Below are 22,093 nucleotides of genomic sequence, written 5' to 3'. Positions count from 1 at the left end.
CCATCCCCACCCCGGCATCACCCCTGGAACATGCTAGAACCCGGCCCTGCCCGCGGGATTGAATATCAGAATCTAGAAAATGACGACTGGCCAACAATGGATCCGACAATTACCCTGTCAGCTCACCGGATATTATTCCTATATTGCTGCCCGACACTGTTCAGTGCGGAAAAGTAATTTTCCTTCAAATGACCGAGTAGCCAATTACGCACCCAGGTCCGTTTCACTAGCATGCACCACTACTAAGCTTCCTCTGCTAGCGCCTACCAGTCAATTGCGGGGGTTTCTGAAATAAAATGTAAATTATTGGTGGCCGCACAGGCATTGGGTAGTCAGATGTAAACCGGGCGATCGAAGTACTTCCGAACCATCATTTCGATCTCAGAAATTCAGTGCAATGAACACAGGAAACAACCATCTCTGCTGAAAGAAAACAAAGGACGATCTTGTTCAAATGATTCTGTGTTCATTTCTCAGTCATTCCTTCCACCTTTGCCCCTGCAAGACGTTTCTGGGCAGCAATACCCCGAGCAAGGAGGTCCTCGTAAGCTAAACACCATTCTGTCAGCAAAGGTCCAATCAAGTCTGATCAGCCCATACCTTCAGTTGGCGGCGTAGCAACATGCTCACCGACCGGCACATCAAGATATTTGACAGAAGTTTCCGGAATAGAGATCTAAATCTTAGCTAACAATCACTCGCACGAAAAGTCCGAAACATACATTATGAGCCTTAAGGTCCGCACAAACCAGAGCAGCAGTGCGCTCAATATTCTTCATCAACACCCGTAGCTCGACCGTCGGGGACGAGCTCAAAAAACTCGGGATCCGGTTCTTGCCCAGAATCTGCTTCCAGCTGTACCATTTCACCGAAGTTGAAGGGATAGTGTAGTTATGTTTATCCAGCCAGGATAGACATTCCATATGATTGTAGGCAAGGAATAAGCCTCGATTAGCGCAGTGAGGCTCTTGTCTTGCGGCATTCATCAATTTTCCATCTGATTCGGCACGATTGGAATATTCACTGAGGAGTCTTTGGAATTCTCTCCTGTCGAGTCGGTTATGGAGAAGATTTGTTCTGATTGTGTCGATGATGCCTGCTGTTTTGGCCAGGAACTCAACTGCTGTTATGACTTCGGATGGTTCAGTCATTGCGATGGCTCTTTGGAAGGTGTCAAATGAGTTTCCGTGGTGACGAGATTTGGGGGGGTGTTAGGGTAGTTGGGTCTAGATGGATTTGCTCGTAACAAAGCAGCTGATCGGATACGAAGGATAGAGAACCAAGGGACGAGACCTGGGGAAATGATCCATTTCTTGAGTCACCTTTATCATTTGATACGGGACTTGACCGTTGGTCATAGGTTATTGTGAAACTCAACCATGGTTGACCTCGGATCTGATTGGTTCGCAGCTGATCAGAACCTGCCATTGAATCACTCATGCTGTGCCATTTTATTGACACCGTCAAACTTGATCGAACGACTTATGACAGCCTGGCGTACCCTATACTCCCGAAGTTGGGTACTTCTCGGGTATGACCGTCGCCGGGACCATAGTCAACGGCCTTTGCCAGACAAAATCAAATTTCATGATCAAAAGTCTTATCTTGGAAGAACCTTAAATTTAGCAGCAGCCGTGGGTTGAACATATGCAATTCTACTTAATCTATGAAGTTCATCGCATCTCTATGTCTATATTCATTGAATATCCTTTCGCATGAATACGATCTCGATATCCCATCTGTCTCCGTTCGCATCCCACACATCGTAGTAGTTCGGCACAGTCTTGATAGGTATATATCCCCGACGACCATACCAATCTTGGTTTGTGATCTACAGTATAAGAATTAGTCTTTGATACAAGCTTTTAGATTGTTTTAGTGCTCACCTTCGGAACAGCTCCGTAAGTCGAGATTGCAAAGTCTTCTCGCTGCTGGTGCTTACTCGTGACCGTGTCCAGCATGAGGGTCTGTGCACAAAGTGGCTCTCGAGTCGCCATGTCCTCAACGGCATCCATAGCTGCCCGACCAATTCCCTGGCCTTGAATGGTCTGCAAAATGAAAAAGCTTTTGATCCAGAAAACTCCTCTAGATGGGATATCAAGACCAACTCTATCGGCATCCTTGTTCTTCGAATCCAGGGAAATGTGGCCAATGGGCACAAAGGCTTCCTGTGATGCTACTCGTGATCTTCCATTCACGGAATCAGCCGTATCATATAGCAGTTCACTCTCGTCATTACCAGGATTTATAGCCGAGTCATCGGAGTGGCGAACCTATTAGTAAGTTAATGTGAGATGTCTCGCAGGCGATTAAACATTACGAGTACTCACAATCCAGTACATGCATTTCGTGCCTTTGATCTGTTCTTCGCGCCATTCTTTTTCCACTTTTTCATGATCCCAGTTACATTCAACTCGTTGCTTGTAGAGCCATGCTCGATGGGTTGCACATTTGGCATCCCAAGGGAAAAGCGAGACGGTTGATTTAGAAGTCATGGTGAATTGTAACGGACAGGAATCAGAAGAGGCGAATTCTATACTTAAACGTCTCAGAATTCTCACTGTCGGCATCTTCCGCTCTGTTTTCAAACGCCGGTAAACTAGTCCTGATTAGGCAAGTGACAGACCGAACCCCGGAATGACCCACACGGTTATGGAATAGAAGTGTAGATTGTTCTCATCCCATATATTTGTTAGAGTGTATAATAGATTACAGCTTACTATCCTTCCAAACAGGCGCCCTTTTCTCCACAAAAGCCTGCAATCCCTCTTTGATGTTCTCCCCCTCATACAATCTTTTAACCCAAGTATCCGACAACATCCCCGTCGCCTCATCCGCCCCAATGCCCTCCCACCCAAGCTTAATCCCCTCTCGACTTACCAGCACCGAATCAGGGCTATTTCCAGCAATCACAGTAGCAACAGCCAGCGCCCGCTCAACAAGAATCCGATTCCCCTCTTCAAGCGAAACTTCCTTACCCCCAACAACCACCACCTCATTCACAAGCCCCCACTTCTCTGCCTCGTTGGGAAGAACATTCCTTCCCGTAAGCGCCATATCCATCGCACGCTGTTTCCCGACTGTCCGGACAAGACGCGGCAGCGCCCCTGCAAGTGCGACCACGCCCCGCTTTACCTCTGGTAAGCCAAAGACACTGCGCGAAGACGCAATGACCAAGTCGCTGTTAATGATCATCTCTGAACCACCACCGAAGCAAAGACCATTCACCGCAGCAATGACGGGTTTTTTACCCTTTCTCCGGGCAAGGCCTCCGAAGCCGCTGTTGGGCATTGGGCTGCGGCTATTAGAGCCAGCGGTGTCATTCCATTCTAAATACGGTCAGTTGAATTCGTTTCAATATTTTATCAAACTCCAGCAAATCATAATAGCATAAGACTTGCGAATTAGAATAAAGTGGCCTCGAAACGAAGAAAACATACCTTTCAAATCGGCACCAGCACAGAACGCTCTCCCCGTCCCGGTGATTACACCCACTCTCAAGCTCGGCTCGTCATCCATCCACTCCCATACACCATGAAGATCTACATGACCTTGTGAATTGATGCAGTTGAGATCGCGTGGTCGGTTGAGGGTTACTAGGAGGACATGCGGAGCTGGAAAGGAGAGGAGGGCATGTTGGGGAGCAGGGGGTGGATTGACGAAGGGCATTATGAGTGTTTTTGCCAGCTGAAAAGATGTGAGTTTCAAATTGCATCAATGTGTTGCAAGAGACAGTTGAGATGTGTGGTCTTGGGTTCAAGGCAGAGTTATAAGTTGGAGTTAAGTTGCGGGTCCGATAAATGCGGAGAATGATGGAGATGCCGAGGGCCGATGGAGCAGAGCCGACCAAATGCCTTTTTCTAAAGTTGATCTATCATACTAATTTATATTGTTTTTTTTTTTGGTATTACTTTGAGAGATGGCACCAAGGATCTGCACGGTATTTGTAATTCCGGGCTCTTTTCCAGGATTCAAGTCTCCCGATGAGTGGACGTAAATCCAGCTGTGAAGCCCTTTACACCACTAAATCGCAAGCAGCAGCACAAAGCGGTCAGCGAAGAAGAGGGTCAGCTGTTTACTAGGTCAAATCTCTGACAATTCCACTTCTTCTGTATTATACCCATGATGCAACCCAAAGAATCACTATCCGAACTGCTTTTTCTCGAATTCCACATCTCTAGCGTGTGTGACGAAACATCCATCGTAATACAAGCCTGAAAGGAGACCCATCAGGATATCACCTAAGGACTGAATCGAATGCCTAGTAGGTCTAGATTGGTAAGTACAGAGCCCCATTGATATGGAAACCACCAACACATTCGAATAAGCCGCATTTCCTCCTGTGTACGCTGTTATTGGCATCACTAGTTTACGTATTCCCATCTCGCAGTCACGAAGGTGTTTCTGAATCATAATAATATTCCAACTATCATTAACACCCGGGTACCTCGGTATATGAACAATCAGATCGATACCTCCCCGTCATCCTCATTGTAAACGCCGAAAAAGGAATAACGCTCTCAAAAACAAAAATTCACAGGTAGATATCGAACAGCACAGTCTCAAGGAAGGTCCAAGGTCAAAGCTAACCCTTGTTGATCCATCCACTGTGCACCATGAAATCATAAATGCGGCTTGTTTTGGTGCCCTCGATCTAAAAAGGGTTAGCAAAAATCCGAGATGGCTCTCGGCGTAGGGAGTCTCACTTTGCAGATCGCGCGTGCATCCTTCTTTTTCAGATTGCCGCCTTGTTTCATTGCCTCCTTCAACATGGTCTCCTTGACGACCAGATATGGCTTCGGCATCAGGCGCAGCATGTTGCACACTTCAGCCTCTTCCTTAGTCAAGAGGTGTAGATCGGCTGCTCCCTCGCTGTCTAGCTTCCACGGGGACACTCCGCTTAAAGGCTGCACGACATATTTCGTCTTGGCTGGCGGGGGTGGAGCGGCATCACCGAGGAGGAACTGATCAAAGTCGTTCGGGGTGACGTCAGTCAAGTCAGGCAGCTTGTGGGGGTTTGCTGCGCTTTGGAGACGGAGAGGTAGCTCTGGGGTAGTGAGCTGAATCGCGGCGGTGGGTGTCTCTGAAATTTGGTTTTGCTTGGGGCGTGCACTGGCAAAACGATCAAAGGAGCCTTGTGGCAGTAGTCGTTGTGCACGTTGCTGTTTGTCCTGCTCGTACTTCTCACCGGCCTTCAAATCCCCAATGCCCATCTGGCGCCATTCCTGGAGCTGAGCGATAGCAAGACGTAGGTTGTGCTCGTATTCCAGTCCCTTGTTGAGGTCGTCAAAGTCCTTCTCGTTCATCATTCGAGCCAACGGTTTGGCTTTGTGCAGTAACTCCCGCTCTTCTTTGGACCGTTTCTTTTCCAGTGCGGTATTCTTCCGGTATTCGAGCAAATTGTGCTCGAAGAGAATCTTCTTGCGCTCCGTACGTGCCGTGAGCCGCGAATTATAGATGTCGACAACGGTCATTTTCAGCTCATTCTCCGCGTCCACCTCGCCGTTAGGGCCGATGCCCGCACCGGGTTCGAACGTCATGTGCTGAACCGCCTCCTCCGCATCGTTGAGGAACTCTGTCTCGAATTCCAGTCGACCAGGCATGTAACCCTGTACCTCATGACATGCTGGAACACTCGCCGTGGGTTTCTGTTTGGGGGTGGTAGGGGGCGCCGCCTTGGCTGCCTCTTTGCGCTCCTCGATACGTCGCTTCTTGCGTGTTTGGAACTCTTCCTTAGGTATGGCGTCTTGGAGACTGTGATCACCCGGATCGGCGCGGTCGGGGAGAGGGAAATTGGAGCTATTCACATAAGTATCGATATAGTGGTCGCGTACTTCATCCTTGCTGCGATAGCCACCGATGTGGTCGGCGATATCGGCCCAAGAGCCAAGTCCGTAAATCTCAGCGCCCTCGAGTAAAAGCAGCTCTTCATCGGCGCCCCAGTCTTCTTGGAAAATGGGAACGGAGTTCTGTTCGATGACTTGGAAGGGGTGGGATGATGGGTCGTGGTTCTTGGATTTCTCGCCCGCTGCAAAGCAGGGGACGCAGAGGTCATACTCATGGCAATTTGGATGCGCGCAGGAGATACGGACCTATGATAAGGCTGATTAGAATTCGAATCGCAAACTTGGAAGCTCAAAGGGACTCACCGTTGATGTCACGTCGGCTGAACAAACATCACAGTGGAACTTGGTGCCAGCCTCGGTGCCGCGCGAGGCGGTCTTCTTTCGTATTACACCCATCGGTCCTTGGTCTTTGTCATCCTCCACTGAATCCGAAGCCGTTGCGAAATCCCAAAAATCGCCCTCCCGAGATGTGAGAGGGCAATGACTGGGAGAGTTGAGGAAGAGGGTGAGAGCTGGGGTAGGATCTCCGCGCTGATCGGGGTTTGGGGAGATTAGTCCGCGTTAAGGCAATCGACACAACGGAGCTAGAGAAACACAGATATAAAACGAGATGATGCTTCAAGTCCTGAATGTGTAGACTTTATGATACTTGTACCATATGTTTCCGCTTCAATGGGTTTAATGAGTTTAACATTACAGTTTCTATGATCAAATGGATCCCTTTCGTGGCTGATACATGCACTGCCTCGTTTGTGGCTGGTAATTTCCCGCTCGTACAGACATGATACCAAGAATACCGGATCTGACAGCCCTACCGCACTTTAATCCTCTCCCGGGGGTGTAGCCAGGGTAATTGACATACGCCACTTTCCCCTCTTTCTTTAAGTTAGATTTCTCGATTTCTCCCCTGGAACTTCTTCTCTGATTCTCTCCTTTTATGTCTTCTGGCCTTATTGATTCTTGATTTTTTTTCCTTGCAAACTCGATTTCAAAGTGCTCTCAAGCCAAATCAAATCAGCGAGACAAGAGACTGTGAAGGTAGGATCGTCTCTTTTGCGCTGATCCGATCCCGTTGGTGGGTTTCAAAGGGAACTTTCGATGTTGACTTTGTTTGGTGACCCCAGTCTACACATCCGCGGTCAACTTTGGTCTTCGATCTTGTTGAGCAACCCCCTGGACAAGATTTGAAGAACATAAGTCAACAAAGACCGCCATCATGTCCTGGAAGCTCACCAAAAGTATGTTCAGTTGGTCTCCCTCCCTATTTCTCACCCCTCAAAATCAATGTGACACCCCTCCTTGAACAGTGGAGGCGGTGCATATGCAACATCTTCAGGGGAAATAAGATGGGGCTAACCAGCCCATACAGAACTGAAGGAGACGCACCTTGCCCCCTTGACACAAGGCTTTGGTCGGTCGTCGTCTACCTCGACAATCAAGGGCGACTCAAATGGCGGTGGTGATGAGACCCCAGTGGCCACACAGGCTCCGAGCATCCCCCCGACTCCTTCAACAAACGGCATCGGTAAGGAACACCGTCAAGATGGATGGGAGTAATCTCCGAGATCAATGCTAATTCCTCCGGTTCTGATTTTCCAGTCGCCTCGGAGTCCCTCGTGTCTCCCCCTGTGGCTCAAGTGAACCCAGGTATTCTAATCGTGACCCTCCACGAAGGCCGAGGATTGGCTTTGTCCCCTCAATTCCAGCAGATATTTAACTCGCATTTCCAAAACAACTCCTACGCTCCCTCGTCATTGCGTCCTAACACCTCCTCTTCGTCACATTCGTCGCATGGCCAATCCGGTTCCTACGTGCAGAATGCCCGACCGCAGTCCACTAGTGGGGGTATCAATTCCGCACCCACCATTCACGGCCGCTACTCCACCAAATATCTCCCGTACGCTCTGCTTGATTTTGAAAAGAACCAGGTCTTTGTCGACGCCGTGTCAGGTAACCCGGAGGCGCCTTTGTGGGCAGGAGACAGTACAGCCTTCAAATTTGACGTTTCCCGAAAAACCGAGTTAAACGTGCAGCTGTATCTGCGCAATCCTGCGGCCCGCGCTGGTGTCGGCCGTAGTGAGGACATCTTCCTGGGCGCCGTGAAGGTCCACCCCCGCTTCGAAGAGGCGGGTCAGCCCTACATCGAAGATCCCAAGTTGAGCAAAAAGGACAACCAGAAGGCCGCCGCCGCTCATGCTGAACAGGAGCGCATTCGGGGTCAGTCTGGCGCTGAGTGGCTGGACCTTCAGTTTGGAACCGGCTCCATCAAGATTGGTGTTTCATTTGTCGAGAATCGGCAGCGCAGTTTGAAGATGGAGGACTTCGACTTATTGAAGGTCGTTGGTAAGGGAAGTTTCGGCAAAGTCATGCAGGTCGTGTAAGATGGCACTCCCTCCTCCCTGTTTGACCCTCACATTGCTGATGATCCTTTCGTGAAACAGGAAGAATGATACCGGCCGAATCTACGCCTTGAAGACAATTCGCAAGGCTCATATCATCTCGAGATCTGAAGTTACTCACACTCTTGCGGAGCGCTCGGTGCTTGCGCAAATCAACAATCCTTTCATTGTCCCCTTGAAGTTCTCCTTCCAATCTCCTGAAAAGCTGTACCTGGTGCTGGCATTTGTGAACGGCGGAGAATTGTTCCATCACCTGCAAAGAGAACAGCGATTTGATATTAACCGCGCCCGGTTCTACACCGCAGAGCTGCTGTGTGCTCTTGAGTGTCTCCATGGATTCAAGGTCATTTACCGTGATCTTAAGCCTGAGAACATTCTGCTCGACTACACTGGTCACATCGCCCTCTGCGACTTCGGTCTGTGCAAGTTGGATATGAAGGACGAAGACCGAACAAACAGTAAGATTTGCGCCGTCTTTACTTTAAAGTCTTGGTTACTAATCCATTTCAGCTTTCTGTGGAACTCCCGAATACCTTGCGCCTGAACTTCTGCTTGGTAACGGTTACACCAAGACTGTGGATTGGTGGACCTTGGGTGTTTTGCTTTACGAGATGCTGACTGGCCTGCCTCCATTCTATGACGAGAACACCAACGAGATGTACCGCAAGATCTTGCAGGAGCCTCTAACCTTCCCCAGCAGTGACATTGTCCCGCCCGCTGCTCGGGATCTTCTCACCCGACTGCTGGACCGCGACCCCCAGCGCCGTCTCGGTGCCAGCGGTGCAGCAGAGATCAAGTCTCATCACTTCTTTGCCAACATTGACTGGCGCAAGCTGCTTCAGCGCAAGTATGAGCCTAGCTTCCGTCCAAACGTGGTATGTATTCCCCTTTTTCCCGATATCCTCATGGTACAGATGTTTTTTTTTCTAACCGCTCAATTCAGTCGGATGCCCGTGATACGGACAACTTCGATGAGGAATTCACATCGGAGAAACCACAAGACTCCTACGTCGATGGACCAGCCCTGTCACAGACCGTACAGGAGCAGTTCCTTGGATGGTCCTATAACCGTCCTATCGCCGGTCTCGGTGACGCCGGCGGCAGTGTCAAAGACCCATCATTTGGCAGCATCCCCGAGTAAAAGTACTAACTCTGCTTCGGGCTGCCTTTTCGACTAGATCGAGAAAGATCAATGTGCGAGAGAAGCTCATAGACGATTCTCCTTTGTACTGTGTTTTTTGTCCTGTTCCACACACATATCACCAATCTTGATCATTTTTCTCTCTTTTTCTGTCTTGTCTTTTGTTACTTTCCATCCCAAGGAGTCTGTGGCATCCTGGTCTCAAAGTCTCTCCAAGCTTAGAGACTTTTGTGTGGTTCATTATTTACCATCTTTCTTGTTTCCTCATCTCGCCTCCCCCATTGAGCGCTTTGGTTTTTTTTTCCTGGTGAATCCATCTCAGCGTCATCGAAAACCCCATAGGCAGGTTCCTTCTCAATCGTTTTCACGTTCGACATTATCAAGGGGTCATTATCTCTGTCTTGACTTTCTGTTTGTTTCGGGCGCGAGAATGATTTTCTGTATCCTTGACGGTCTACAATGGACAGTACCAAATACATTTCCTTTGAATTGACGATATACATATATGTATCATCCTCTAAGCTGGATATCTGTTAACAGTATACCATTTCAACGCAGTACTTGAAATATATTCTACCTATTTCAAATCCTTGATCCCTGACCATGGGGGATCCCAAGGTTAACTCTGTTCCAGCTTTTAAAATCTATTTTCTCCGTGGTGAAACCACGTGTTTCGTTGGCAAACCTGTACATAAGCCTAAGTATATTTTATGTGACGACTTCAAGAAAGGTACTATGATCATAGACGAGACCGTATCATTGTTCTATTCATTCAATCACCAAGATTGAGATATGGCCAGGGATTACAACTATAACGCAAAGGCAATAGTAGGGACGACAAGAGAAAAGAAATTGAGATAACAAAGTCGGACACACGTTAAGACGCCGCTCGCAATTCAGAAGTAACCGACTTCGGCAATTGGAAAATAAAATGCTCTTCTATCAACGCTTCGCCCGAGCATGTACGAATACAACCTGACCATTTTACTCCTCGGCCTCAGCCTCAGCTTCAGCTTCAGCTTCGGTCTCCTCCTCGGCATCCTCTTCAGATTCGGCTTCGGCTTCAGCCTCGGCTTCCACCTCGGGACCACCGTTTGTCGCGCTCGCGGGCTCGTTATCATCATCCGCGTTGATATCAATCAGAGACTCGGATGATGGGGGCTCGGGAATGCCCTCTTTCTCAAGACGAATGTACTCATCCCACTCTGGGAAGAGGTCATCATCTGTTGAAACATCGGGTGCACCTGGTGGAACTCCGATCAGACGGGCGACCTTGGACTTGCCCGAGGTGTCAAGAGACTCCTTCCACTGAACAACCAGTGCGGGTGCACGACTTGGCTTGTAGGTCTGAGCGAAAAAGACGGCCTCGGCAATGCGGTTGGTCTGGACGAGCAGGTCGATGCCACCATCGACATCACCAAGAGACCAGAGAGCAGAGAAGGCAACATTGTGTAGGCCTGCCTCGGAGGCCTGAGCAACTAGGGCACGGAGGCCTGCCCGGTTGTTGCTGGCAGTGTGTAGCAGTAAAAGAGAGCCGAAATCTTTCGAGTTGACAAAGCACTCCTCGGCAAGAGCAAGGTTCCACGACTCCATAGACTTGTCGCCAAGTAGCTTCCACCGATGGTTGTTTTCGACCTTTGCGTCGCGGGTAATCTGGAGGGCAGTTTCAAGATCGTTGAGTGAAAGGGCCAGGTCGAAGCGGTGCTCGGGGTCTGTAGCAACCTCAAGGGCCATCTCCTTGTATCCTTGACCCTCAAGGAAGCGGGCAACCTTGTTCATTTGATCTTGGGGCACATCCTCAAGTAGTTCGGCGGCCGTTTCCATATCGCCGCGCAGAACGACGGTCTGGTAGCTAACCATGCTGAGGGACAGGCCAAATGAAACAACATTAACGTCCTTGTCACACAAGTAGATTCGACCATCACGAGGCAGATATCCAAGAACATAGGCCGGCTGGTCCATGTGGCTGATTGAAATGACCTGGTCTCCAACAAGATAGTTCAAGCGGTTTGTAGAGCTAGAGAAAATGAGAACGTCTCCAACCCAGCAAGCACTTGTAATTGTTTCGTTAATAGAAGCGACAAGCTCGACGGCCGCCTCGACACCATCTTCATCGGCCTCCCCGTTGTTGACACCCTCGATAAAGGCCTCCTTCGAGTACCGCAAGACGTAGAAAGCGTCCTCGCACGCGAGTGTAACCAGTTCGCCAGACTCAGACCAGTAAACCTGTTTAAGATTGTCAGTTCATCACATCTTCGAACCTTCGTTACGTCTCGAGCTCACATTCTTGGGGTCAACTTCAATTCGTCGGACCAAGCTACCGGACTCCCAATCGAAAAGACCAATGCCACCTTGGCCCTTAACACCAAGCAGCACACCATCAGTGAGCCCCTCGGCTTGAAATCCGACATCAAGGCCACCGGATTGCTCCTTGAAGTTCTTGAAGATTTTGACACTTGTTGCGGATTCCCGGATAGCGTAATCATTGCTGTTGTCCTTGGAGCCCCAAGCGAAATCCAAAGCTTGGCCAAAAGCCTTGTTGCGCCATGCTAACGCTGTGTAAATTATGTATTCGCCATCACCACAGACTGAGACGAAACGTCCATTTGGCGAATGGGTCAATGTTTGTGGGTAGACCTCGCAGGTTCCCAGATCCTTGGCCGGCAACGAGAGAGGTTCGCCATCCTTCAGGCTCGCTTCACTGCCCTTGATGACTGACGAGACTACCTCACTGTGTCTGGCCCAAATGAGCTTACCGGATCCATCCATTGACACTGCGGGTTCCTCGCGACCCATCTTCACAACAACTGCGCCATCGTCGAAACCCATTGCGACTCCCTGTCGACCCCTTTGATAGGCGACACACCATGCGCGCTCCAAACCATAGCTTAGTGACTGCTCTAGTCGGTAGGTGTTTGCGTGCCAGATCTTAATTGTTCCATCCTCCGAACCAGAGATAATGACGGGCAATTCAGGGTGATAGCAGGCAAAGGAGACATTGCTAGTGTGGCCCTCCAATGTTGCAACAAGCGCTTTGGTGGTGTAGTCCCAGACTTTGATTGTCTTATCATCGCTGGTGGTCAAGAGGTATGGTTTATCGGCTCCAGGGTAGTAGTCGACGTGGTTGACGCCCTTGGTTTCGTGGGCCTCAAGAGTCGAGTTGGCGTGGGGGGAGCCAAGGCTCCAAATCTTGACAGTACGATCAAGACAGGAACTTGCGAAAGTGCTATTTTCCGTCTTAGCGGACGAAGAGCCACGTGTATAGCGAGACAATTCACTTACTTTGTGTCCTTGGGGTTGATCGCCATTCCCATCACGTAGTGGCTGTGGCCCTCGAAGACCTGAACACACTTCCAATTCTTCTCCCAATCCCACAACTTAATGGTCATGTCATCACTGGCAGTAAGAATGTAGGGCAGAGTCGGGTGGACAACGATTGAACGGATGTAGTCCGGGTGTGCTTCAAAGGAAGTGATCTTCTCGGAGGTATTGTAGTTGTAGACACGGAGCTGGAAGTCATCCGATCCGCAAACGATCCAGTTCTTCCGCGCAATGAATCGACCAGCACGAACGGGGACATCGGTGAGCTCAAAAGTTTTGATAATAGACTACATAAACGCTTAGTCTGTATCGGTATGATTGACCCAGTCAGAACATACCTGTGTCTCGTATGACCAGATGTAAACGTGACCTGGCGCGGCGAACGGGTTAGGAAATGGAGGTACTCGCAGATAATGCGTTGCTGAACATACCGCTGTACAAGGTGGTCAGGATCTGATGAGACATTAGTATGAATCAAGACTCCCGGGGACCATCGATTAGACTTACCCATGGCTCTGTGGGGTGGAAGTCAATACCCTTCACCCGCTCGGAGCGGGCAAAGAGTTGCCTCTGCATCATAACACTCTGGTCAGCAACCTTGCCAATTCCAATTATCTTCACGCTGACAAAGTATTTCCTTGCTACCAAGGGCAGCTACTGCCGAATGGACTCTGCGTACCTTGATGTCGAGCCGCATGTTGTGGGGTGGACGGAGTGTGTTTGTGTGATGCGACGATTGGGCGTATAGGAGCTAGAAATCCACGAGCCGCTCAGACAGCCCGAGGAAACAAGTGACAGACAAAGCTCGGGGTCAGCAGGGGAATCAAGATAAACACAGAGCTTTTCCCAGGAAGAGAGCCTAGCTAGAGGGGGCTCAGGGACAATCAATGTGTCCACAAGGGGATTCCCGCTCTCACCGCTTTCACATCATTCGAGATCTGATAGACCCGCATGTAAACATTTAGTGGAATAGCACTCTAATCTTTATTCACATTCAGCTATAGCTATGGGCAAAAGAGAATATTCCAAGCACTCGAATCAAATATTGCACGCCTAGTGACCGTGGTGGGCACACAGGCAACAATGCTGGGTCAGTGCGTCTGGAGGTCGTGATATATAACCCTAGTACAGAGATTCTGTAGTTACTTATGCATGGTTTTCAATACCACTTGGCAGTGGTGCGACCAAAGTGATGCTCATGTATTTAGATATTGAATCTGCAAACTCCCCAGCGCAAATTTAGATACCTAGGCACCTATTACATAGTAAACATCTGGTCAGTGTCAACCTTGGAACTACCTCTACTGCATTGTTGATGTCAATTGACTGATCAAAAGAAAAACGTGAAAATTTATTCGAACATCCCATCCTCTAATAGTTACAGAAACTGGCATTCCAAGCCTTTTTCCGGTATCTTCTTAATTACCGCGCTCGAAGTAGGTCCACTGACCGGGGGCAGGCTTTTCCTCAAGCTCCTCCCAACTATGAAAATAAGTCAGCATTCTGATGCAAATGAAAGACTTCAGCTATTACTCACACTTTCGCCTTGTACAGCTCATCCACAAGCTTGGACTCGGCCTCGGCGACCTGAATGATCTCCTCGATGAGGCCTGCACCAATCTTCTGCTCAATCTCGGAAATCCTGTTTGCATATTTTAGCCTCGGGGTCAAGTTTACAGTGTAGCTTGGGGATGAAATCGCATACTGGTCAGCCTCCAAAGCAGGCTCGCTCTCCCACTTCATAGAAACCTCGTGGAAGTCAGTCTCGTTGGCGGCTGACTCGCTACCCTCCTCGATGATCTTAATCCACTCGGCCTCTTCCGCCGCGGTACGGGTAGGACCCTCAGTCGTAGCAGACATTCCCTCACCATCCCACTCCTTACCGCGGGCTTCGTCGCTGAAATCCCGCTCTTGTGAAGCGGCGTAGGCGAATGCGCCATTCTTAAGCTGGAGCTGAGCGAAACGCTCGGGCTCGGCACCAATGGTCTTCTTCGCGCGCTCCAACCACGCATCGAAACCGGGGGGCTTCTGTGACTCAACGATCTGAAGACGGTGGCGGGTCAATGCCTCGACGGACTGGCGGTAGGCAGATGTTTCGGGGAAGGACTGCAGCTTCTGAAGGGTGTTGGTGTAAAGGAAGATCAAAGTCGGCCGGGGGCTCGGGTGGGTGAAGAGACCAGTCAATCCGGTGGGAGTGAAAGGTTCCAAGTACCGGGGCTTGACATTGGCCAACAGTCGAAGTGTAGACCTCATTGTGGTTGTGGTATGAATGATAATTGAAGGTTGCTGATTGCGGAGAGCCCAATTGGTCAGGGTGAGACGGCGGGCAAGTTCGATGGTCGGGGCCCGGATTAACAGAAGTTCCGCAATATGAGGAAGCAGGGGCAACATCGTTTCATTCAACTGTAATCCTCACGTCCGCTTAAGTTGGGACTTCGCCCGGTGTGTTGTCTGATTTTGTTCTTTTTACGGCTCGGGGCTTGGTCAATCCTCCCTGCTGCTTTCACATATCCTTTCGGTATCCCGCGCTCATCCCTCCCGGTCGTCCAATGTGCCACCTGTGACATTTCGCAATTTCACCCTTCGACCTTCGTCCTTCGTTTAAAAAGCCTCGAAGGATTCCTTTTTTTCCCCTTCTTCTTTCGGCTTTCTCATTTGAGGTAGAATACCTCTCCACAAATCGCCAAAATGAGAGCCTCCTGGTTGGGGTGGTCCCTCATCTCTCTATTAGCGGTTCCGACACTGTCCGCACCTTCGGACGGGGAATCGAGCAGTGTCAACCGATTGCAGAAAAGATCTAACAAAGGACTTGATCCTGAGGTGCCATCTGTTTTCAATGGCCTTGATGTGCCTCCGTTGTTCCAACTGACACAGAGTAATTTTGAAGAGACCACCAAAGATGGCATCTGGTTAGTATCCTCCATTCTATGCCGGCTATACCAGGCAATTCGGTGAATCTAACAGTCATAGGATGGTGAAACATTATTCCCCAGCCTGCGCTCACTGCAGAAAGGCTGCGCCATACTACCAAACAACCTACGAGTACTACTACGTGAGTGATCGTTCCTCAAGATCGATACCCCTCCCCCGTGCTAATAGCCAGCTCTAGACCTCGAACCCTATTACGCCATCTTCTGGAAAAACCCCGGACCCTAAATCCGTCAACTCCTTTACACAATACTATAACTTTCACTTCGCATCTATGAACTGTCTCACCGACGGCGACCTCTGCGAGAAACTTGGTATCGGAGCCTACCCAACCTTTGCCTTCTACGAAAACGGCGTGCAGAAGGACACTTTTGTCGGCGCGAAGAAAATTGAGGACCTGAGCAAGCTCATCGAAGAAAGGCTCGAGGCGACTAAGCCTGGTTCTCGTCCTCCGCAGGGCATCAAATTGCCCGAGGTTGGCGCACCTGGCGTGGACTCAACCGCAGAGCCTGATTCGCCGGTTGCGAAGGACAAGGACCCGGAGGCTGGAGTCAAGGCTGGAGAGAAGCAGAATGAACTGGTTTCTCAACAGACACCGCCGTCATCTGTGAACACCAAGTCGGATGATACCACTGTTGTCAAGACCAAGCCGAAGAGCGCACCCCCCAACCCGCAGGGCGTTTCCGTTCCCCTCACTGCCGAGAGCTTCCAAAAACTTGTGACCACTACGCAAGACTCCTGGTTTATCAAATTCTACGCCCCTTGGTGCCCCCACTGCCAGGCCATGGCTCCCAACTGGCAGGAGATGGCCAAGGAAATGAAAGACACCTTGAATATTGGTGAAGTGAACTGTGATGTTGAATCCCGCCTTTGTGAGGATGCGCGAGTCAACGCTTTCCCCACTATTTACTTCTTCCGTGGTGGTCAGCGAGTGGAATATACTGGTCTCCGTGGCCTGGGCGATTTGCTCTCGTTCACTAACAAGGCCATTGGTCCTTACTCTGAGATCGAGGACGTGGATGCAGCCACTTTCAAGGAGCTGGAGGAGACTGAAGAGGTCCTTTTCTTGTACTTTTACGACCTTGCGACCACGTCGGAGGACTTTGCGGCCATGGACCGTTTGACTCTCAGCCTTGTGGGTCACGCTCGGATTGTGAAGACCAGCAGCGCTGCTTTGGCCGAGCGATTCAAGATCTCGACCTGGCCACGCCTTTTGGTAGTCCGCGATGGTCGCCCCAACTATTACAACGCCCTTGCACCGAAGGATATGAGAGACTTCCGGCAAGTCCTGTCTTGGATGCAGACAGTTTGGCTGCCAATTGTTCCCGAACTCACGGCTTCCAATGCTCGCGAAATTATGGACGGCAAATACGTGGTCCTTGGTATTCTCAGCCGCCGCCGCTCCGACGATTTTAAGCAGTCTAGGCGGGAGTTGAAGGAAGCTGCTTCCGAGTGGATGGATAAGCAAATTCAACTGTTCCGCCTCGAGCGATCTGAACTTCGTGATGCCAAGCAATTGCGCATCGAGGAGGCGGATGACCGTAATGATCAGCGCGCGCTACGGGCCGCTAAGAACATGCGCATCACGATTCGCGAGGATGATAAGAAGCCGGTCCACTTTGCCTGGATTGATGGTGACTTCTGGGAGCGCTGGCTCCGCACTACTTACGGTATCGACGTGGAGAACGGTGACCGTGTCATTGTGAACGATGAAGATGTAAGCGCCTGTATTGAACCCACTTTGCGCCACTCATTACTAACACCTCACAGAACCGTCGTTACTGGGATACTGCTTCCAGTGGGGCTCCCATTATGGCCTCGCGTACCTCGATCCTTGAGACCATCCCTCTTGTCATTTCCTCCCCTCCCAAGCTGTCCCCTAAGTCCACGATCGGTACTCTGGAGACATTCTTCTTCTATACGCGATCCTTCCTCAGCAGTCACCCTATTCTATTCTTCATTCTCTTGGGCCTGACGGTGGCTGTGGCCGCAATTTTCGGCCGTGGACGCTTCCTGCGTCGCACTGGTCTTGCTCGTGGCGGCATTCTGGGCAACTCTAACGGTGGTACTAGTGGTGGCTTCTTCCACCTGGATGGGAAGGAGGGATTCTTGAACGGAGGTTCGACCGGAAAGGTCGACTAATGAGGGCATGTACAGTTCAGGTGTTTGGCTGCACGGTTTCTTATAATTTTTTGTTCCTTTTAGACTGTATTTGATTGATTTCAGGCTATCTTCCTGCTGCCCGGTCTCTTGGTCTTTGCATGTTCGACCCTGAGGTGTTGAAGCACATACTTCTTTTTTCATTATTAGTTTCATTCTGTCTTCTAGCAATCCAGAATTCAATTCCCCAAATTCCACCGTTTTCTAGCATTATTAGATGTGTACTTCCATCTTCCCCGGGTATTTGAATCAATTATGTGGCCTGTGATTGGTGGATGGGCTACTGATCACGTGCTTTGGCACATACCGACCCGTGATTGGCTGCGAAGTCGGGCACTCCCGGTTTTCGTCGTCCAAGTGCCAGCTCCTGTCCCTCTAGCATTTGTCCCACGATCTGCTCTCGCTGACCACAATGGTATGTCCTTACCTATGCGGACAATGTTTATCAAGCCTCCAAAACTATCCTGGTCTCGATCTTTATTGAGTCACCGTAAACGGGGGTCGGGTCGGACACATCGCGTCACCGACAAATGACCTTCCGGGATAGACGCGGAACGTACGATTCCTCTTTGAAAGCGATTGCTAACGCAGACATTCTTCTTCAACTCACAGGTTTTCACTCCTACCCTCCGCCGCGCTGCGGCCCAGGCCACCAGCTCTGCCTTTGCGCCCAAGTGAGACACCCCGAGCCTAAATCTTTTGGCCATATCGGAACCCCATGGACGATGCAGCAGGCCAAACAGTCACCGGATTGGATATGGGCTGGTATCCTACAGGGTGTAGGGCCATCTCCTCCAGGCTACCTGTTGGATGTGACTGGAGCATGACTCAATTCCTTCCGGCGGACTGTGCGGCCGGTGCAAAACTTCGTCATCTCGGAGATTACCGTGTGCTTGGAGGGTTGCACGATTGCCCACATAGAGCGACCCAGGGGAAATGATGCTAACATGATTTGTGTAGGATCGACATCACCCGTCGTGTCGCTGGCTTTGACATGACCAGTGCCGTTCGGGCGTAAGTCTACCCACCATCCCTTGAACTGACCATATTGAACAGTAGTGCTCATATATTATAATAGTGGTACCCTTGCTGCTTCCTTCGGTGTCTTCGCCGGTACCGCCGCTCTCTTCATGTTCGGCGAGGTCCCCCGTGTGCGCCGTGATATTCTCCAGAAGTTCCCCTTCCTGGACACCTACTACGACCGCACCATTGCCCCTGAGGACAACGTGAGTTCTTTGTCGCTTGTACTCCATTATTGGCCATAAGCTGTGGATATTAACTGCCGTGATAGCCCTTCTAGATCATTTCGCTTTGGTGGACGATGGGCGACATGCCATTGCCCCGGTACTGGAGATCAGGGGAAGTGTAGAATAGTGATGAAAGTCTTTTATGTTTTTGAATAGCACATAGAGGCAGCCGTTTTTCCAAACCAAATCCATGGTTAATCTTCTTTGTGAATGTGATCGTCGTTCTAGACCTCTCGCCTGTGACGGATCTTAGCTTACCCTAGTATGTGATAGCGAGTCATAGCAGATCTTAATATAGTCGATTCTGATATACCAAACGAGAAGCGAGAAGTATGCAAAAGCCACTTCTCCTAACAGGGCAGGTCCATGCAGTGTAGATAAGCATCGATGTATGCGAGTCCAACATCAACCGTCTTATCTCTGACCCCTGATATCACGAGATAAGGGCACATTCGCCTCCTTCGACGCCTGAAACTGCCCTGATGGGTTTGGTAGCTTTCTTGCCAAGCTAACTGGGGTAGCACGGATCTCATTCATTCGAATACAAGGCTTTTGAGTTCCAGGTCTACGAATCACAAGCCCCGCGGTGCGGAGAAGTCCATGCGCATCGCCCGAATCAAAGGATCCCTTGTCCTGCCGAGAAAGCCATCTGCTCGGGGATTGGTCTATCGCAGAATAATTCATCTATTACGGCATATATTATGTGATGGTCCAGTCGTTATCATATCGCGATTTGTGGAGAGAGCGTTGGACCAAAAGTAGGCCCCTGTTCGTCCCACCCCTCTTATTATGTCCTTCTAGCGGCCTTCCGCACTCCCGTGGTATGAGCTTCACATGGCTTGATTGGCTCAATCTCAAAGTGCCGTCATTGATAGATAACCAAAGTCGAACAGACCGCAGCTTCGTAGCTTGAAACCTAGGTAGTTTAAAACGGCCTGAGTTCCCTGGTCGGCAGGTCCGATACCAGACCTATAACTACGCTGCTGCCGTGTTGACAGTCTTTCTTTCTTCACACTTTCTTTGCTCTTTATTGATCTCCGTGTTCGCGGATGACCTTGGCCTTCCATCATGGAATCCAAATCATCTGATTCGGCATATAAACGGCCCTCGGTATACAGTGATACCCAGCATGCCCAGGTTACGTCTATATTGGCAGATGGCGACGTACCGTATGCGGACCATGAGATGGACGCGGATGAGCGGGTGATTATGGCCCTAGGTTACAAGCAGGAATTCAAGCGGGAGTTCTCCTTGTGGACGACTTTTTGTGTCAGTTTTGCCGTGCTCGGGTTACTTCCATCATTCGCAAGTACTTTGTATTATGGTGTGTCTCTTGTCAGTGCTTGGCCTTGCTCCCAGTCATCGCTAACATACTTGAACAGGTATGGGATATGCAGGAACAGCAGGTATGGTGTGGGGCTGGATCATCGCTATGATCTTTATCCAATGTATTGCGATGTCTATGGCGGAGCTGTGCTCGGCCATGCCTACGAGGTATGTCATTGTCACTCGCCTCGAATTACTCTGGACGTGGATTAACTTGCCATTCATATTTCCAGTGGCGGACTCTACTATGCTGCAGCTGTTCTCGCGCCCCCAGGCTGGGGCCCCTTAGCTGCATGGATCACAGGATGGTCCAACTGGATTGGACAAATCACTGCAGCACCATCAGTGGACTATGCGCTGGCCGCAATGATCTTGGCTGCCGGCTCAATCACCAACCCAGGCTATGTCCCAACAAATTGGCAGATCTATCTCCTAACGATCTTGATCATGATCATCCACACGGTGATCAGCAGTCTACCCACGAAACAGGTGGCACAATTCAACTCCTGGGGCTCAACATTCAATGTTCTCGCACTCGTCACCACCCTTATTGTCATCCCTGCAGCTACTAAGAACACTCCCAAATTTACACCCTCTCACAAAGTCTGGAGCGATATTAAGAACCAAACCGATTTCCCCGACGGCATTGCCGTGCTTATGACGTTCGTTGGTGTGATCTGGACCATGTCCGGCTATGATTCGCCCTTTCATCTGAGTGAGGAGTGTTCCAACGCCAACGTTGCCTCACCGCGTGCCATCGTCATGACATCCGGCGTCGGCGGCGTAATGGGCTGGTTCCTACAGCTCGTCGTTGCATACACGGTTACAGACATTGACGCAGTCATTGGTTCGGAATTGGGCCAACCGTGGGCTTCGTATCTGCTCCAGGTTCTACCTCAGCAGGCAGCACTTGGAATTCTCGCTCTGACGATCATTTGTGGCTTCTCTATGGGCCAGGGATGCATGGTCGCCGCTTCGCGGGTCACATATGCCTACGCTCGCGATGACTGCTTTCCTTTTTCAAAGTACTGGAAGCAGGTGAACAAAACCACACAGACGCCCGTCAATGCTGTGGTTCTCAACTCCATCCTAGGATGTATAATGTGTCTCCTGGTTCTTGCTGGCACCACCGCCATCGGCGCCCTTTTTTCTATCGGTGCTATAGCGCAATTCGTCGCTTTCATCATCCCCATTTTCATTCGTGTCTTCTTTGTGGGGAATCGCTTCCGTAAGGGACCTTGGAACCTCGGCCGCTGGGGGCCTCTGATCGGTGGTATTGGATGTTCTTTTGTTGCGCTCATGGTGCCTATATTGTGCTTGCCCAGCGTCACCAAGGGAGATCTGACTCCGGATCTTATGAACTGGACTTGTCTCGTCTATGGTGGACCGATGCTAGCTGTTCTGATCTGGTGGTTTGTTGATGCCCACCGCTGGTTCACCGGTCCCAAAGTCAATGTGGAGCATGCCATTCATGTTGTCCACGATGAGCCAGAAGTCAGTGAAGGTGTGGAGCCGGAACATGCGCAAGAGACCGAGACGACGAAGAGTGCCAAGTATGACGAAACTCTGCCGAAGTAGTATTGCAATATGTGGACTGTTTCGTTTCTTCTTCTTGTTCATAGGGTACTCGATGCCTATTGTTTTCTGTATATGATAACTATTCTTCATTCTCATTCTGCTTCAGCCCTCCCTTCGTCTGAACAATTGGTCCATTCTTAAATCTTT

General features: G+C 50.1%; 10 protein-coding genes across 10 annotated transcripts; 4 read left to right on the top strand and 6 right to left on the bottom strand.

Moving 5' to 3' along the window:
* Positions 1-466: 466 nt before the first annotated feature.
* Positions 467-1,151, bottom strand: N7503_001163 (glyoxalase family protein; the record flags this gene model as incomplete). Its single annotated transcript, XM_057060724.1, has 3 exons — positions 467-549; positions 601-676; positions 723-1,151. 3 exons carry the CDS (start codon positions 1,149-1,151, stop codon positions 467-469), a joined length of 588 nt encoding a protein of 195 aa, XP_056927647.1.
* A 545-nt stretch (positions 1,152-1,696) lies between these two features.
* On the bottom strand, positions 1,697-2,495 carry N7503_001162 (uncharacterized protein; the record flags this gene model as incomplete). Its single annotated transcript, XM_057060723.1, has 3 exons — positions 1,697-1,831; positions 1,887-2,273; positions 2,331-2,495. The coding sequence occupies 3 exons, from the start codon at positions 2,493-2,495 to the stop codon at positions 1,697-1,699; spliced, it is 687 nt and encodes a 228-aa protein (XP_056927646.1).
* Positions 2,496-2,709: 214 nt separating this feature from the next.
* On the bottom strand, positions 2,710-3,669 carry N7503_001161 (enoyl-CoA hydratase/isomerase family protein; the record flags this gene model as incomplete). The annotated part of the gene is made up of 2 exons (XM_057060722.1): positions 2,710-3,329; positions 3,441-3,669. 2 exons carry the CDS (start codon positions 3,667-3,669, stop codon positions 2,710-2,712), a joined length of 849 nt encoding a protein of 282 aa, XP_056927645.1.
* A 916-nt stretch (positions 3,670-4,585) lies between these two features.
* adaB (chromatin-binding transcription regulator ADA2) lies at positions 4,586-6,242 on the bottom strand (the record flags this gene model as incomplete). The annotated part of the gene is made up of 3 exons (XM_057060721.1): positions 4,586-4,654; positions 4,707-6,092; positions 6,150-6,242. The coding sequence occupies 3 exons, from the start codon at positions 6,240-6,242 to the stop codon at positions 4,586-4,588; spliced, it is 1,548 nt and encodes a 515-aa protein (XP_056927644.1).
* Positions 6,243-6,742: 500 nt separating this feature from the next.
* On the top strand, positions 6,743-9,741 carry N7503_001159 (serine/threonine-protein kinase). The gene is made up of 7 exons (XM_057060720.1): positions 6,743-6,884; positions 6,971-7,084; positions 7,216-7,371; positions 7,446-8,223; positions 8,288-8,703; positions 8,756-9,120; positions 9,189-9,741. Exons 2-7 carry the CDS (start codon positions 7,063-7,065, stop codon positions 9,384-9,386), a joined length of 1,935 nt encoding a protein of 644 aa, XP_056927643.1. The 5' UTR covers positions 6,743-6,884; positions 6,971-7,062; the 3' UTR covers positions 9,387-9,741.
* Positions 9,742-10,370: 629 nt separating this feature from the next.
* N7503_001158 (coatomer subunit beta') lies at positions 10,371-13,566 on the bottom strand (the record flags this gene model as incomplete). Its single annotated transcript, XM_057060719.1, has 7 exons — positions 13,387-13,566; positions 13,215-13,277; positions 13,139-13,160; positions 13,046-13,077; positions 12,669-12,994; positions 11,670-12,612; positions 10,371-11,612 (listed from the first exon to the last, which is right to left on the bottom strand). Exons 1-7 carry the CDS (start codon positions 13,402-13,404, stop codon positions 10,371-10,373), a joined length of 2,646 nt encoding a protein of 881 aa, XP_056927642.1. The 5' UTR covers positions 13,405-13,566.
* Positions 13,567-14,053: 487 nt separating this feature from the next.
* On the bottom strand, positions 14,054-15,003 carry N7503_001157 (complex I NDUFA5 subunit family protein). Its single transcript, XM_057060718.1, has 3 exons — positions 14,413-15,003; positions 14,245-14,349; positions 14,054-14,189 (listed from the first exon to the last, which is right to left on the bottom strand). The coding sequence occupies exons 1-3, from the start codon at positions 14,958-14,960 to the stop codon at positions 14,126-14,128; spliced, it is 717 nt and encodes a 238-aa protein (XP_056927641.1). The 5' UTR covers positions 14,961-15,003; the 3' UTR covers positions 14,054-14,125.
* A 392-nt stretch (positions 15,004-15,395) lies between these two features.
* N7503_001156 (putative disulfide isomerase) lies at positions 15,396-17,777 on the top strand (the record flags this gene model as incomplete). The annotated part of the gene is made up of 4 exons (XM_057060717.1): positions 15,396-15,616; positions 15,678-15,759; positions 15,817-17,352; positions 17,406-17,777. 4 exons carry the CDS (start codon positions 15,396-15,398, stop codon positions 17,775-17,777), a joined length of 2,211 nt encoding a protein of 736 aa, XP_056927640.1.
* A 306-nt stretch (positions 17,778-18,083) lies between these two features.
* N7503_001155 (cytochrome b-c1 complex subunit 10) lies at positions 18,084-19,251 on the top strand. Its single transcript, XM_057060716.1, has 5 exons — positions 18,084-18,210; positions 18,408-18,469; positions 18,756-18,809; positions 18,874-19,021; positions 19,087-19,251. Exons 1-5 carry the CDS (start codon positions 18,208-18,210, stop codon positions 19,093-19,095), a joined length of 276 nt encoding a protein of 91 aa, XP_056927639.1. The 5' UTR covers positions 18,084-18,207; the 3' UTR covers positions 19,096-19,251.
* An 859-nt stretch (positions 19,252-20,110) lies between these two features.
* Positions 20,111-21,946, top strand: N7503_001154 (amino acid permease; the record flags this gene model as incomplete). Its single annotated transcript, XM_057060715.1, has 3 exons — positions 20,111-20,366; positions 20,425-20,536; positions 20,602-21,946. 3 exons carry the CDS (start codon positions 20,111-20,113, stop codon positions 21,944-21,946), a joined length of 1,713 nt encoding a protein of 570 aa, XP_056927638.1.
* Positions 21,947-22,093: the final 147 nt, after the last annotated feature.

Source organism: Penicillium pulvis (assembly GCF_028828015.1).
Source record: "Penicillium pulvis strain IBT 33274 chromosome Unknown contig_10_segment0_segment0, whole genome shotgun sequence".
Taxonomy (NCBI): domain Eukaryota; kingdom Fungi; phylum Ascomycota; class Eurotiomycetes; order Eurotiales; family Aspergillaceae; genus Penicillium; species Penicillium pulvis.
Note: the sequence above shows the minus strand (reverse complement) of the source record. Positions and strands in the feature narration are given on the sequence as shown.

What these genes read in the sequence shown, in the direction of transcription:
- N7503_001159 (XM_057060720.1), top strand. Translation starts at nt 7,063, where the DNA reads ATGTCCTGGAAGCTCACCAAAA. An exon ending in GTCCTGGAAGCTCACCAAAA is followed by an intron (nt 7,085 to 7,215) that starts GTATGTTCAGTT and finishes CAGCCCATACAG; the next exon opens with AACTGAAGGAGACGCACCTT. An exon ending in TCCTTCAACAAACGGCATCG is followed by an intron (nt 7,372 to 7,445) that starts GTAAGGAACACC and finishes CTGATTTTCCAG; the next exon opens with TCGCCTCGGAGTCCCTCGTG.
- N7503_001157 (XM_057060718.1), bottom strand. Translation starts at nt 14,960, where the DNA reads ATGAGGTCTACACTTCGACTGTTGGCCAATGTCAAGCCCCGGTACTTG. An exon ending in CCTGCTTTGGAGGCTGACCA is followed by an intron (nt 14,350 to 14,412) that starts GTATGCGATTTC and finishes ATATGCAAACAG; the next exon opens with GATTTCCGAGATTGAGCAGA. An exon ending in GAGCTGTACAAGGCGAAAGT is followed by an intron (nt 14,190 to 14,244) that starts GTGAGTAATAGC and finishes TTATTTTCATAG; the next exon opens with TTGGGAGGAGCTTGAGGAAA.
- N7503_001155 (XM_057060716.1), top strand. An exon ending in AGCTCTGCCTTTGCGCCCAA is followed by an intron (nt 18,470 to 18,755) that starts GTGAGACACCCC and finishes TGATTTGTGTAG; the next exon opens with GATCGACATCACCCGTCGTG. An exon ending in ATGACCAGTGCCGTTCGGGC is followed by an intron (nt 18,810 to 18,873) that starts GTAAGTCTACCC and finishes ATATTATAATAG; the next exon opens with TGGTACCCTTGCTGCTTCCT.